The following is a 13179-nucleotide window of genomic DNA, read 5'->3' as shown; positions in this document are numbered from 1 at the left end:
AGAAGTAGATCTACGAGTATAGGGAATACGAATAGCATCGTGTGGAGGTAAACTCGACTTTATACATGTACATGTACCGGTAGTTCATGCCAGGTGCAGGAGTTCATAACCCCCCTCCAGCTCCCCGGTTAAGAGTTACTCTTGTTCATACGTAGATCTACGTAGATCTACGTAGTGAGTAGTGTATGGTCTTGGCATGGCTTGTTTATGTGAAAGGGAAAAACCCATCGGCAACAGGCTCCATGCTTGCCGCGTATGCATGTGCACGTGCCAAACAAACGATGAAAAACTGACAACAAGGCACACTCTTGAGTTTAGTTTTGAAAAAGTCTGTTTCGGCCACCAGCTGCAGCGACGTCGCCAGCAGAACTAGAAGATTACCTTTCGAATGTTCGAAATAAACAATAACAAGCTAAGTTACTTGGCCGAAGTCCAAAGCCCATGTTTGGCGCTTTTCTTTCTTTGCTGTTGTTACGTTTGAGAGCTTCTCTCTCATCAGCTTTTTCTTTCAATAGTAATAAGTACAGTACTGTATTTGGAATCCAGCTCAGTATCTGTGCATCTGTCAACAATGGAGTCAGCGTCGAGTCGCATTCTTGACGCCTGCGATTTTGCTGCAATCAAGCACCGCGATCAGAGACGCAAAGACCCCTGCAAAACTCCATACATCAACCATCCCATAGGAGTGGCCCAGATACTTTCAAACGAAGCCGGAGTGGATGACATTGCAGTGCTCCAAGCTGCGCTTTTGCATGACACGGTTGAAGACACTGATTGCACATTTGAGGAGCTCGAGGCAAAATTTGGTGACGAGGTAAGACTGAATTCTGCACGGTTAGGGCTATTTAAGAAAATTGTCCAATGAAATCACATTGGAATGATAAACGTACTTGAAGCACAGCACTAGTTTTGTAGGTAACATGATTAAACATGATAAAACTTCCAAGCATACTGTAAAGCGACAAACTTTCGCGGCGTGCAAATTTAGCGTTTTCATAAATTGGGCTGATTCACGATGAGAAACTTTCGCGATCGGATCTCTTCAGTTGGATTTTGTACTGTCTATAATCAATGTACAGAGAGGTTTGCGACGATTTATATTCGCGAATGTGTGATGGTCGCGAAAATAGCGAAATTTAATCTCTAGCGAAAGTTTCTCACTTTACAGTACTAAGTCACCATCAAGAGTACAGTCAGTATCGCCTATAGCGTTGGTGTTTGATTTTGAGCATTTTATCACTATAAGCGATATATGAGCCGAGCCAAGCAAAAAGGTGGCTTAGGCATAATTTTTGGAAATTTCTTTTTCCATGCCAAAGTGATGTCTACCTATCCAATTTCCATCAGGAAAATGTTGGTGCCCATCTGAAATGTATATGTGCCATAAATACGTATACATTGCGCACATGTCACAGCATACCTGGTATCAATGACACTAAGGATTTGAAGACCGGCCCAAACTCCCAAAATCATGGGACACCAAGTGGAGACAAAGCTTAGCAGGTGTGGAAGCAAATACAAGAAGAACGAGCACTTGTGTTCTAATTAGAAGATCCAAAGAAAGAATGAATAATAATCTATGTATCTCATGTCATTTCTTCACGCACCACGAATTTTCATATCCTTCAATGATGTTGTGAGTCTGTGACTCTATTTTCGCTGGGCTGGGATACGTCGCATCTAAGTCTTACCAAGACAGTCCGTTACTCTCTCCGATCACCTATGCCAGCATGAATTAATCCTTTCATGTAGCTCGTAGTGTTGTGCCAGAGATCGAGCTCCATCCGTCCCTTGCACGTACGTGTAGGTCCAGCAGACAGCACATCGCTAAAAAGCGGCACTGATTCCTTGTCCGTCCTAGTCCATGTCATTCTCCTTCCCTGGTGCAGGTAGTGGTAGAAGGCACCACAATAATGCTTACAGGTAGAGTCAATTCGTCGCTTCGTCGTGTGGCACCATTGGCCTTGAAATGAGGAAATTTTGGAATACAGTACGCCACGTCATGAACATTTGAAGGTGCCGAAACAAAGTGAGACATCGCAGCAAGAGCCAACTCACTAGGCAGCTTGTCAGAATGATAGTCGGACGGCTTGTACACGTCTCCCCATAGATACTAGCCGCTCTAGTCGTGGCCACGATGAGAAACACGGCCACTATGAATGAGCGAATCTTCCTCGTCAAGTGGGGTTGGGCGCACACGGAGACAGAGTGTCATCCTGCTCACCTCCACATTCTCCAGAACGCTCCATTACGATCTCTGGCAGGGGCAAGAAATCCCCACAACGATGAAAGAGGGAACACTGAAGAAGTGTTGCTCAAAAATATAAGGCCTCTTTCTTCTTCTCCACTTGCAAACTATTTTACTTGAAAGGTTCAAAGGGTGCTCGAAAGTGAATATTTTCGCGACTGCGCTCGAGTAGAATTTTGCCGACTGTGACGTTTTGGTGATTTTCTCGATTTGTTGGCAAAACGCTAAGCCACTTTTTAGCTTGGCGCGGCTCATATTACTATGACCGATACTGCATGCAATGTATGCGAGTGGGGTGTCAAACGACTCCGCGCGCCGTGCACATACGCACTACATACATGTACAATGTCATGTAGCTGGCTGTAGCTCCTGACACACAAAATCAGGATTTCCTCATGAAGGAGGCATATTTTGGCAACTTGTACAAGCAAAACTCACCAAACAACACTCACTGGACAAGTTCTTCACGAAGAAGTAACACCCTGTTCTCCTCTGACATCGCTTGGTTCTACATCAATCACTATAACCGATGCAAAAATAGTGTAATGGAGGTCTTTTGAAATACGAATTTGATCACTATAGGCGATATATTACTATAGACGATTATTACTATACGCGATAACTGTGTATACTTAGTTATGGCAAATGAAAATGAATTTGAGAAATTGATCACTATATCCGGTATATTACTATAGCCGCCAACCTTATAGGCGATACGGACTGTACATGAACCAGACCGCTGTGCGTGTCTGGAACTTCCAAAGAACGAGCCCACATCAAAGTGTTCCCCCTAGGCCATCATGACTGTCACCGGTGCCACCTCATTCCATGTTGCATGTTTTCAATTATCCTATCCACTCATCTCCTGCTGAAAACATTTTCCGCTTTTAATACCGCACTTCACGCTGGAAATAAGTTGTACAATCATGTACAGTGACATCAATGCACGCTCAGACGCGTGATGTTGTCTATCTGAAGGCTGTAAACGTGCTGCTTTGAATGCTTTCACAAGTGGCCACAGAGTGCCACCTTCTGCAAACCGGACTCTGAAGTACGCAATAGCTGCTGGTAGGCGTGCTAGGGCGTAGTTCATCCAGACTTGCTGGTAGGCGTGCTAGGGCGTAGTTCATGCAGACTTGCTGGTGCTGCTAGTTGCCTCCACCCAAACGAACAGCAAGAGCTTCTGTGGACAGGAGGTGTGGATTGGCAACAAAGTGGGCGAGACCAGACACCGCAGCGTAAGCCTCCAGGCACAAGGGACCATCGCCCTCGAGTTTGTAGGTGGCTTGCACAAACGGCTTTGAGAACTCGACGGTCACAGCAAGCTCCATCTGTATTTGGCCACGCGCTTGCAAATCTTCCACTTTCCGTCTGAGGCGAGAGCGAAGGGCAGCTGAAGTCTCCACCTCTGCCTGAAGGAAGTCGACAACGTCACCAAAGAGATCATACATCTGCACCATCACTTCAAACCTTGACCACCACCGGGTTCGGCTGTAGGGCCGCATGTTCACACCTGCCTGGGTCTTCCATTCCAAGCGTGACTTGGGACTGTGGCTGAAAAGTTGAACTCAGCTTGAAACAAAAGAACCAAGCTCCTCAGACTCCACCTTCTCACCCACATGGTCTAGGGTGTGTGAGAAGCATGAAACATACATCATCTGGTTGTACAGTGGCTGAATGGATCTAATGCCCAAATTGTTCACAGACGCCCAGTCCCGCATTGCAGCAATCAAGCACAATGGCTCTACTTGATACATGTTGGACAAGGTGTACAGCAAGAGGTGAGCGACCTGCTGACCACTTAGGCTTTTGGCAGCCAACTGAAGCCTGACCAGAGCTTGGTGAATCGAGAAATCCTTCTCGATGAAGCGGACGACCACAGCAAATGCTTCACACACAGCCGCCGTGCCATCAAAGATCACCGATATATCTTTCCCGGCAATCTGCTTGCGAACTGTTCGACGTTCTGACTCTTGTATCATAGGAATCATATCTCCCAAGTGCTGGCTGCCTGTGAGGCAATGCTCATGCTCTTCTAAGAGAGGACGTAACTCATCAATCTTCTTGAGAGGGATACCTGCCTTCATCCACGTCCTCAAACACTTCGTCCTGAAGACCAAAACATCATCCGGGAGAGTGGTACCAACAGCCGAGTTTCTCTTCAGGAAATCACTAGAATCGATCAGCAACTGGCTGTTCTCACGCACAGTTTCGGAGAAATTGGACTTACTATGCCGATGTTTGGTGGAGGCAATGTGTTGGGTTATGATGGCCTTCACAGTCGATATTTCATGCCTGCAGGCATCACAGTACAACTTGCCAGATCTTACACACAGAAATTCGCCAGGAAATTGAGCGATTCTTTGTTTTGGACATTTTGTCTTCGGCTCATACTTCACATTCGGCGGCTTGAAACTTCCTTTTCTGCTCGCCGTTTCTCAATTGCTCATTTCCTACTCAGCGTGGTTTCATCCGGAGGTTTCAATCGACTGAGCAAGCCAGAGGCAGATACTCCAGAAACTATCGTATCAACAACTGGCGTCTGATCAGCGGAAAGTTCGTTATCACTACTGTCCTCTTCTACAACACTGACATCGTTGGATGCCATCGTCCCATCGACCTGTCATTACCAGGGTGGAGAAACCTTGGATCAAAAAATTAATAATACCGTAAAGGCCCGTGTATAGGCCCCCGGCGTATAGAATAGCAGCCTCGATTTCCTGGGCGTATTCAAGGGCACGGGCGTTATTTTGGAAGCGGGCGTATACTTGGAATAGCGATAGCAGTAAGTTTCGGGTATCAGTACCTGTACATGTACTGGTGTTGCCGGCATACCTGGGCGTATACATGGGCATGGGCGCTATTTTGAAACAAAAGTGTTGACTTCCCCTGACTGGGCGTGTACACGGAGGGTGGGCGTATACAGGGGCTTTTACGGTAATAAATAATCACCGGAACTGGAAAGCAGATTGACAGAAGATTGACCACAATCATTTTTCCTCGGCCACCATTTTGCGTTACCATGGTGTTGCCATGGTGATATCCAGAAGTTTCGGCGCAACCAGAGTGTTTGGCTGAATTTTTTAAATTTTGCGATTGTTTTGAATTCTATCATTGAAATTTGCCTAATTTTTGGAATTTTGAATTTCGATTTTGAGAATTTTTTCTTGAATTTTTGGAAACCCTCAGGGCGCGTTTGGTTGGTACGACCTAGAACAGGATTCACCAGAACAGCGCGTTTGGTTGGGACTGCACCTGTTCTGGGTCGGCCAGAACATGTTCTGCTTGCTCCGGCCTCGAGGCCGGAGCAGACCGAGCAGTTTCACTTTTTCACAGTGAAACCTGGCGGGAACATCGATTTTGGTCCCATATGATCACGTGCATACGCTTTTAGGTTGGACTCGTCGTACCGTACACAGTGACCATGGTGACCCATACACATTTTGAAGAATGCACCAAGTTTGGCATATTTTTCACAAAAATGTGCTCTGTTTCTGGAGTACCGTTTTGTTAACATGAGGCTGCTCCATGTGCACCAGCTGTTCGATCCTGTTCTAGATCGTACCAACCAAACGCACCCTCAAGCTGTGTTCACAACTGGCGCGTGTACGCGTGAAACCACGCGTTTGTGCGTATTTTTGCTGGCTTTTGGGGCGTCATGCGTACGGAAACGCGCCGAAATGGAAATTCCAACATGTTGGAATTTTCAGCGCATATCAGGCGCGCACCAGCGTACATGCCAGTCACTTTGACTGGTGGGGTCAACAAATTAGTACTCGAAAGTGTCGCACGCGCTAAATACGACTCGGATTACTGTTTTTTGTGAAAGCTTGAGCGCGCGTATGGGCACACATGAACCGCAAGCGTACCGCGTCCACGCGCCAGTTGTGAACACAGCTTTAGCCTGGAGTCTACAAATGTTTCAAGTTTCAACAACTGAAAAATTGTGAAAATACGAGAAAACAATGTATCATGTCGAAAAGAATTTGAGAGGAAAGCTGGAAACACTCTACACCTCATGGACCTTTCCACTACGGAAATCGAATACCGGTAAACACTCGATACTATGCACATCATAATGCTCCATGATTTAGGGCAGGACATCACGTGTCGAATAAGGTAAGCTGCAGCATTCGGCCGTTGAAAATTCTGCGTACATTGACTACACCACTATCACCACTGCACTCTGTGGTCGACCACACACACTTCCCACCACAACAAGAGGTCCCTTCGGAGTACTGAACTTTTCTGACAGCTGTCTCGGTTGTTGTGGGAAGTGTGTGTGTGGTCGGCCACAGAGCGCAACGGTGGTGGTGGTGTAGCCAATGTACACATGTTCCCCCAAAAAGTCAAATGTGAGACTCAAACCCACATGGCCACGGTGCATGTATACCATGACACCCCATTTCGGGGGCAGGGCGCCCCCTGTCCCAGAACCCACTCATTGCTCCCTACTTAGGAGATTGCATACATGTACAGTCAACTTCGCTTATAACGACATTCGGCGGGGCATCCAAAAAGAGTCCTTATTCGCGAAGTGTCGTTATACCCGAAGTCTCATTATATGTATTACAGTTGGATGGGACTTCGCTCTGGGCATGGAAAGTCTGTCGTTATTCGCGAATTGTCGTTATATCCGCAGTCGTTATTAGCGAAGTTGACTGTATTCAATATGGCTGTCCATTGCTGTGTATGTCGGATGCCTCCACTGCCACAGGTGTGTAAGATCGTGCGTGAATGCAGCGATGACAAGGCCCTGCCGAAGGCCGAGCGAAAGCGTCTACAGATCGAGCATGCGCCGCACGCCAGCCGGGAGGCGAAGCTGGTCAAGCTGGCCGACAAGCTGTACAACCTGCGCGACCTGGAGAAGAGCACGCCGGAAGGCTGGAGCGAGCAGCGCGTCCAGGACTACTTCCACTGGTCAGCAGCTGTTGTTGCGGGCCTGCGAGGGGTCAATGCAGTGCTAGAATCTTATTTGGATGAGATTTTCAAACGCCATGGTGCTCTGTGAATAATCTCACACCCGTCCCTCTTTAGTCTCCCTCCTTAGAAGCCAAATAAATAGCAGTTGCTTTTACATAGTATAGGCTTTTTGTACTCTTCTATTTTTCATGTACAGTGAAAACATCGGCGTGGAGAAAAAATTCATGCATGTGCACTGGTATTTTCACCTTCTTGTTTTGTCCTTCGGTGCAGTCGTGGCCATGGACTCTGTTCCCTGTGTTGCAGATTTCTTATCATCATCTGGCACGTTTTTAGTGACAGCAGCAGCAGCCTACCGGTTTGTGTTGGTTGTGCCGTGATTTGTTTCGGCATGTACCACTCAAGTACTTATGTAAACAGACGACGAGGAAAAATGAGTATAGCTTCCACACGTCGATTCAGCTTGTCCTATTGATTGCATAATTATGTGTTTCTTTTTCTTTTCTTGAAGTCAACCAACGGGACGTAGTGTTCGTCCGTATTGGAAAAGCTGTTAGCAGCAACGGCACCCATCTTTTGCTCTTTTTCTCCAGTGCTCACTACAAGTACTGTAGTAATATTGTTTGTATCTGGCAACGTTTTGCCTTTTTCCAGCGGATGTTTTTTTTTTAATCGTTTATACTTTATTTACTTTGAGCTGGGAAAGTCGCAAGTACTGGATATACTAGTATCCAGCTGTAATTTTTCAGTAATATAACTTGAGTGTTCTCTTGAGGCCAACATAATAATTACTATTATGCTCTCTTTCGTGTTTTTTTTTAGTTTGAAGCCAGTCAGGTAGTTTGATTGTACGATTTAAATTAATGTATTTCCGGGGATTCCGTTTATTCAAAACCTTCCCCGTGCGAGCTATGCGCCTGGTTGTTGTATGCATGTGTACCGGTACTTCTTCACTTTTCATCCGTCGGTTTCAATGTTTTTCAGCATCAGTTGCGAGTACACTAACAATGCACCCAGCTGTCTGTACTTGTCTTGTGTCACCATATGATGAGGCTCTGGACTTGTCCCTCAGCTTTATAGTACATATGCATGGTAAGGGGCCGTCCATAATTGTCGCCATTTACCACAACCTTACGGAATGTACGGTAGGGAAGGGGGTAGTGTGCGCTTGCCTGGCAAACACCACCCTTCACATACATGTCTATCATTACGACTTCACTATGAGTGTATGGTTTAGAGCGGCGAGTCGCTGGTTTATAAGAGAAGGGAAGTCTGCATTTTGTACGGCTGCGATAAAATGGCGACCAATTTAAGACCATCTCTGCACAGAACTTACTAGTGTATGTCGTACATGTATGGTGTGTTTCAAAAAGATCAATGCGTGACCCTGTACACGAGTTTTGTACGGACTTCTGCGTACAGTCAACTTCGCTGATGACGACTGCGGATATAACGACAATTCCCGAATAACGACAGAATTTTCATGCCCAGAGCAAAGTCCCATCCAACTGTAACACATAATATACCGACACTTCGCGAATAACGACACTTTTCTGATGCCCCGCCGAGTGTCGTTATAAGCGAAGTTGACTGTACTCGCAAGCCGGGGTACTGAATGGGTAAACGTTTCCAAACTTCAATAGGAATTCTCGTAGAGCAGCATGGCAGGTACACAATCTGCACCATACAGGCACATATAAAATCCTAAAAATAGACAAATTAATAGCTCGAATGCACTAAATGCCAGTAGAACCATGAAGCCGAGCTTCTAGCGAATAAAGGTTAAAACTGTATACTAAAGCGGAATTGTGAGGCCAGGAGAAATCCAATGATATAAAGAATATTGCCAAAGACCTTGCTGCAAATAAAAATTGAAATGGTGCAAAACGGCACGTCCATCTGATTGACATGCATAATAAGTGTCAATAACAGATGCGAAAAAGCAGCACAGCTGCATATCGTCAGAATACTCATGTTGCCGAAGAAAGGATGTCAAGGCGAAATGAAACGTCTCACGGCACAGAGACCAAAAGAGAACTGTCTTGGCACAATAAATATACCCTACGTGAGAAGACCAGAGGCTGACGTTGATATCAAACGCGGAGCGCGGTGAATACTATCGTCTTGACAATACACATCTCCGTAAGACATCCAAGAGCACTTTAAAAGAAGTGTCTGAACGCAAGACTCCCTAAACATACGGCGGTACATATGTCTCATTATCTCCATAGAACTGAGTCAGAGCCCAAGTAAAATTCGAACGGCTCTTCACTCTCACCCCCTAAAGTTTAATATCAAAGAGAAAACTAAAACCTAGGATTCCTTCATGTAGCCTGCAGTGCAGTGCAAACATACTTGTGGACGGGTATGGCCGACGCACCAGCCAGCGCAATTCCGAAGCTATCGGCCACACTTGCCAGGCCGAGAGAGAACTCACAGTGCTTCGGGTCCACTTCCTTGCGTATCCTGGAGAAGGCATTCACGTAACAGCCACCTCCAAGCAGACCCTCATAGAAGATGATTACAAAGGATATGGCGATGGTCGGAAAGATATGCCAATACGACTCGCCAAACAAGATGCCCACATTAACCACCTGAAGCACAGCAAGCAGCCAGATATGTTTGATCGGAAGGATCTGAACAGACGACCTGGAGATGAAGACACCAAACTGATAGGTCGCTTGGAACCAGCGGTACTGCTCACCGGGATCAATGAAGATACACGATCGCCAAATCATCAGCTCATACAGGCCCTGATTGATGAGATACTCAGCATAGTATACAAAAAACAGTGGAATCATGTACTTGAGCAGCGGTGGCAGCAACATCAACTTTTCTCTCAGCGTCATCTTGGCGCTAGCTCCGGGCGGCTTTAGCTTTTTTCGACGTCCGCTGGTCTGTGGTTGCGAGGGATCAGAGAAGATCGCGTCACCTTCGTTGGCTTCATTATCTGAAGCCCCATTCGGATCGCTGTTTTCGTCAAGCAGTGCATCGGACACGTCATACTTCACAACACTAGTTGGCTTCGGGAGGATGCCCCAATAAGTGATGGCCATCAGTACCGGGATAACGTTACAGACCAACAAGGTGTCGCGCGACGACAGGCCCTGGCGCAGCAGAGCATACGCCCACGCACCAACCGCACCGGCCGCGCCCGTGCCCGATGACCAGTAGGACACAGTGGTGGATGGGTAGTGCGACGTCAGGCTGAGGAAGGTGATTTCGCCCAGCCCCGAGCCGATACTAGCAAACACGACGCCCAAGTAGCTGAGGGCAATCACGTGCGCAAACGCCACCAACACGTAACTAGATATTCCACAGGCCACGCACAGAAATATCCGCAGGTGGAACGGAATGAGGTGCATGAAGTACGGCGCGGTGATCTTGATAAGCAACGAGGGTAAGACATCAGCCAGAAGAATGGTGGCGGTACTCTCTTTGTTGCAATCCAACCTGTTACACTCTGCCGCCGTAGTATTCGTGCTATTGCTAGTCGTAATAGGATAGCCAGTACTACTTGTAGGAGGCAATGTAGTCGTTGAATTGGAGCCCTCGCCGGAATGATCTCCCGTTTCGTCCAGCAGGATATCGTGAGCTCCACTCAGCATGATAACATATCCGAAATTGTTGCAGAGGCCAAGCAACCAGAATGCCACGTGCACTCGAAACGAGTTTTTACTCTTGCATTCATTGCAGCGAATAGTGCACGATACCGCCCGTCCGTCAGCTTCATCTTCACTCTCCTCCAAGGGGACGTAGTCTGATTTATTGCCAGCACCCATATCTAGCTCCGCTGATTCATCGCTTAGTTCACTGTCGATGTCCACATCTTCTTCTCGAGGGGTCAATGATCGAAGCTCAATCATCTCCTATGAAGACACGACAAACGCCACTGTGACAAATCCATCTGTCCATCTGCTAATATCAACGATTGCGAACAGTTCTACCCTTCGTCTTCGACAGCTTCACCGTCTAGCTCTGTCCTCTCACGAGTCCCGGCCCGGACACCTACAGAACTGAGGCGTATGTCAAACAAGCAAAATACTTTGACATAAAATAAATTATGCACACTACACAAAGAAAACGACGCGTCTGTAAGACGGAAGCAGATCCCCTTTGGCGTCACTAGATCTAGTACAGTGCAGTGAGAAAAACTCTAAAAATGATAGCCTATAACCGTTCTATGGGACTACTAGTAATCTCTTTTATACAATTTGTTACTAATGTTAGAACAGTTGATGAAGACGAACGCGCCCTGGGCCTTAGTAAACTATTGTAGTACATGTAGTAGGGGCCAGTCTCTCTTGGCACTACTAAAGTACATCGTGTACCAGTACTCATCACTACGCACAGCAGCACATGCACAGAATCGCCCCGTTCGCATTCCTGACCCCGGGATTCCTTCAGTCCTTGCCTTCGCCAAGGAGTTGTGAGCGCGAGCCGACCACAGGCAAGGCAAAGGGTGACTGTGCCGACAGGTGCCTTCCCGCATTCTCCAGTACAGATACTGGGAATGAACTTTGTGGGGAAACGACCTGGATGGCTGGAAGTCCCCGGAATCATGAGTGCATAATTATGTACATTACAGTCGGGGGGGGGGGGGGGGGTACAATGATCCTCAGAGTCGGTATCCCAGATTACCAAGTATGCTGCTCATCGTACACTGATTATTTTTGCTTCCCATGATGGCAGGAACCGCAAAGTCAGCCACTTCGACACACACAGGGCACTGAGGGCTTATGAAAATTGCTGCTCAACAGTGGCGTGCACCGAGTCTTGAAAGGGGGGTTTCCAGAGTTGGTAAATTTTTTTCTGGATACCCGCTGTATATTAATGTACCGGTATTTGTGCACATGCGCATCCCCCCGAACATCCCGTCAAAGATAACGGCGAGGGCTAGGGAGGAGGGGGGATTCAAGATCAGCGGTGCTCAGGGCACCAATGCCCGGCAATGGACACTGGTGCTGATGAGATGTAGGGCTCCTCCGACTGCTATCATGCCCGCACAAATTCGTCTGAGAGGGAACCAGGTCCAGGGGTAGAAACTTACTAGAAAGGACAGAAATAAGAGCCTAATGAGGAATTGAGGGAGGGGACGATGTTACATAGAAATGTTAGTATAACCGGTAGCAGGATAAAACGGGTTACCTTTTACATACCAGCAGTTACATGCATTTGCAAAAGGGTGCAAAAGGCAATGTGCACATATACATGTACATGACATGTTTGTCATATTGAACAAGTAAAAATAGTTTGATAGGCCCAGCCCGGTGCCCAGCCGCCCAGGCTACACTACACTACAGTCAACAACAGGTGCTTCACTAGTCCACTCCAGGCATGTTCGTTTCATCAAAACACTGCTTACATTCGACGTATCTTTCTTTCTGTTCTTATGATGAAGTTTTCAGCATGTATTGGTAATTTTCCTTATTCAATCAAGAGTTATGGACCTTGCTTCGATGGAAACTCGCGAAAGAAAAGCGAAGCCCCGCGTCCTTGCGGAGTCGCAGCCAGCAGCGCAAGTGGATGATGGACGCACAGTTTTACGTCTTCCCAGTCGACAAACGATTTTGACGAAGATCTCTGAGAGCGAGAACGAAAGGCTGTGGAGATCTTGATTTGAGTCAACAGTTTGGAAGGAGATTTCGTCAATAATATCCTTGAACTGACTTGCATCGCGCGTGCTTGACTCAAATTTGGAGACAAAACGGATTTCTTGAACGTCATCGCCAATCCAGGAGCGGGCCAGAGCTGGAGATCGATCTCTCTGTAGCTACTCTCCACTGAAGAAAGAGAGAATAATGTATTGTGAACTGCATGCAAAGCAACTCTCTCTCACTTCGAAATAAGGACATAGTCACTGTACTGTAAACTGCCCGTCGATCGACGTGTATGCACGATAACCAATCCAGTAGCCACACTTTTCCTTTGGCAAGATTGCCCGAAAAAAGGTGGTTTCCAGACACCAAAAACCTCATACGGTGCACGCGCCTGCTCAATGAAATCCA

At 46.9% G+C, this 13179-nt stretch overlaps 2 protein-coding genes across 2 annotated transcripts; one reads left to right on the top strand and one right to left on the bottom strand.

Moving 5' to 3' along the window:
* The first annotated feature begins 298 nt into the window (after nucleotides 1-298).
* On the top strand, nucleotides 299-8079 carry LOC135815534 (guanosine-3',5'-bis(diphosphate) 3'-pyrophosphohydrolase MESH1-like). Its single transcript, XM_065328850.1, has 2 exons — nucleotides 299-814; nucleotides 6966-8079. The coding sequence occupies exons 1-2, from the start codon at nucleotides 572-574 to the stop codon at nucleotides 7257-7259; spliced, it is 537 nt and encodes a 178-aa protein (XP_065184922.1). The 5' UTR covers nucleotides 299-571; the 3' UTR covers nucleotides 7260-8079.
* A 701-nt stretch (nucleotides 8080-8780) lies between these two features.
* LOC135815533 (battenin-like) lies at nucleotides 8781-11226 on the bottom strand. Its single transcript, XM_065328849.1, has one exon. The coding sequence runs from the start codon at nucleotides 11035-11037 to the stop codon at nucleotides 9496-9498; it is 1542 nt and encodes a 513-aa protein (XP_065184921.1). The 5' UTR covers nucleotides 11038-11226; the 3' UTR covers nucleotides 8781-9495.
* Nucleotides 11227-13179: the final 1953 nt, after the last annotated feature.

Source organism: Sycon ciliatum, chromosome 4 (assembly GCF_964019385.1).
Source record: "Sycon ciliatum chromosome 4, ocSycCili1.1, whole genome shotgun sequence".
Taxonomy (NCBI): Eukaryota; Metazoa; Porifera; class Calcarea; order Leucosolenida; family Sycettidae; genus Sycon; species Sycon ciliatum.
Note: the sequence above shows the minus strand (reverse complement) of the source record. Positions and strands in the feature narration are given on the sequence as shown.

Excerpts from the sequence above, each read along its gene's own strand:
- LOC135815534 (XM_065328850.1), top strand. The coding sequence starts at position 572 with ATGGAGTCAGCGTCGAGTCGCATTCTTGACGCCTGCGATTTTGCTGCA. Across the intron at positions 815-6,965 it reads AGGCAAAATTTGGTGACGAG|GTGTGTAAGATCGTGCGTGA; the intron begins GTAAGACTGAAT and ends CCACTGCCACAG.
- LOC135815533 (XM_065328849.1), bottom strand. The coding sequence starts at position 11,037 with ATGATTGAGCTTCGATCATTGACCCCTCGAGAAGAAGATGTGGACATC.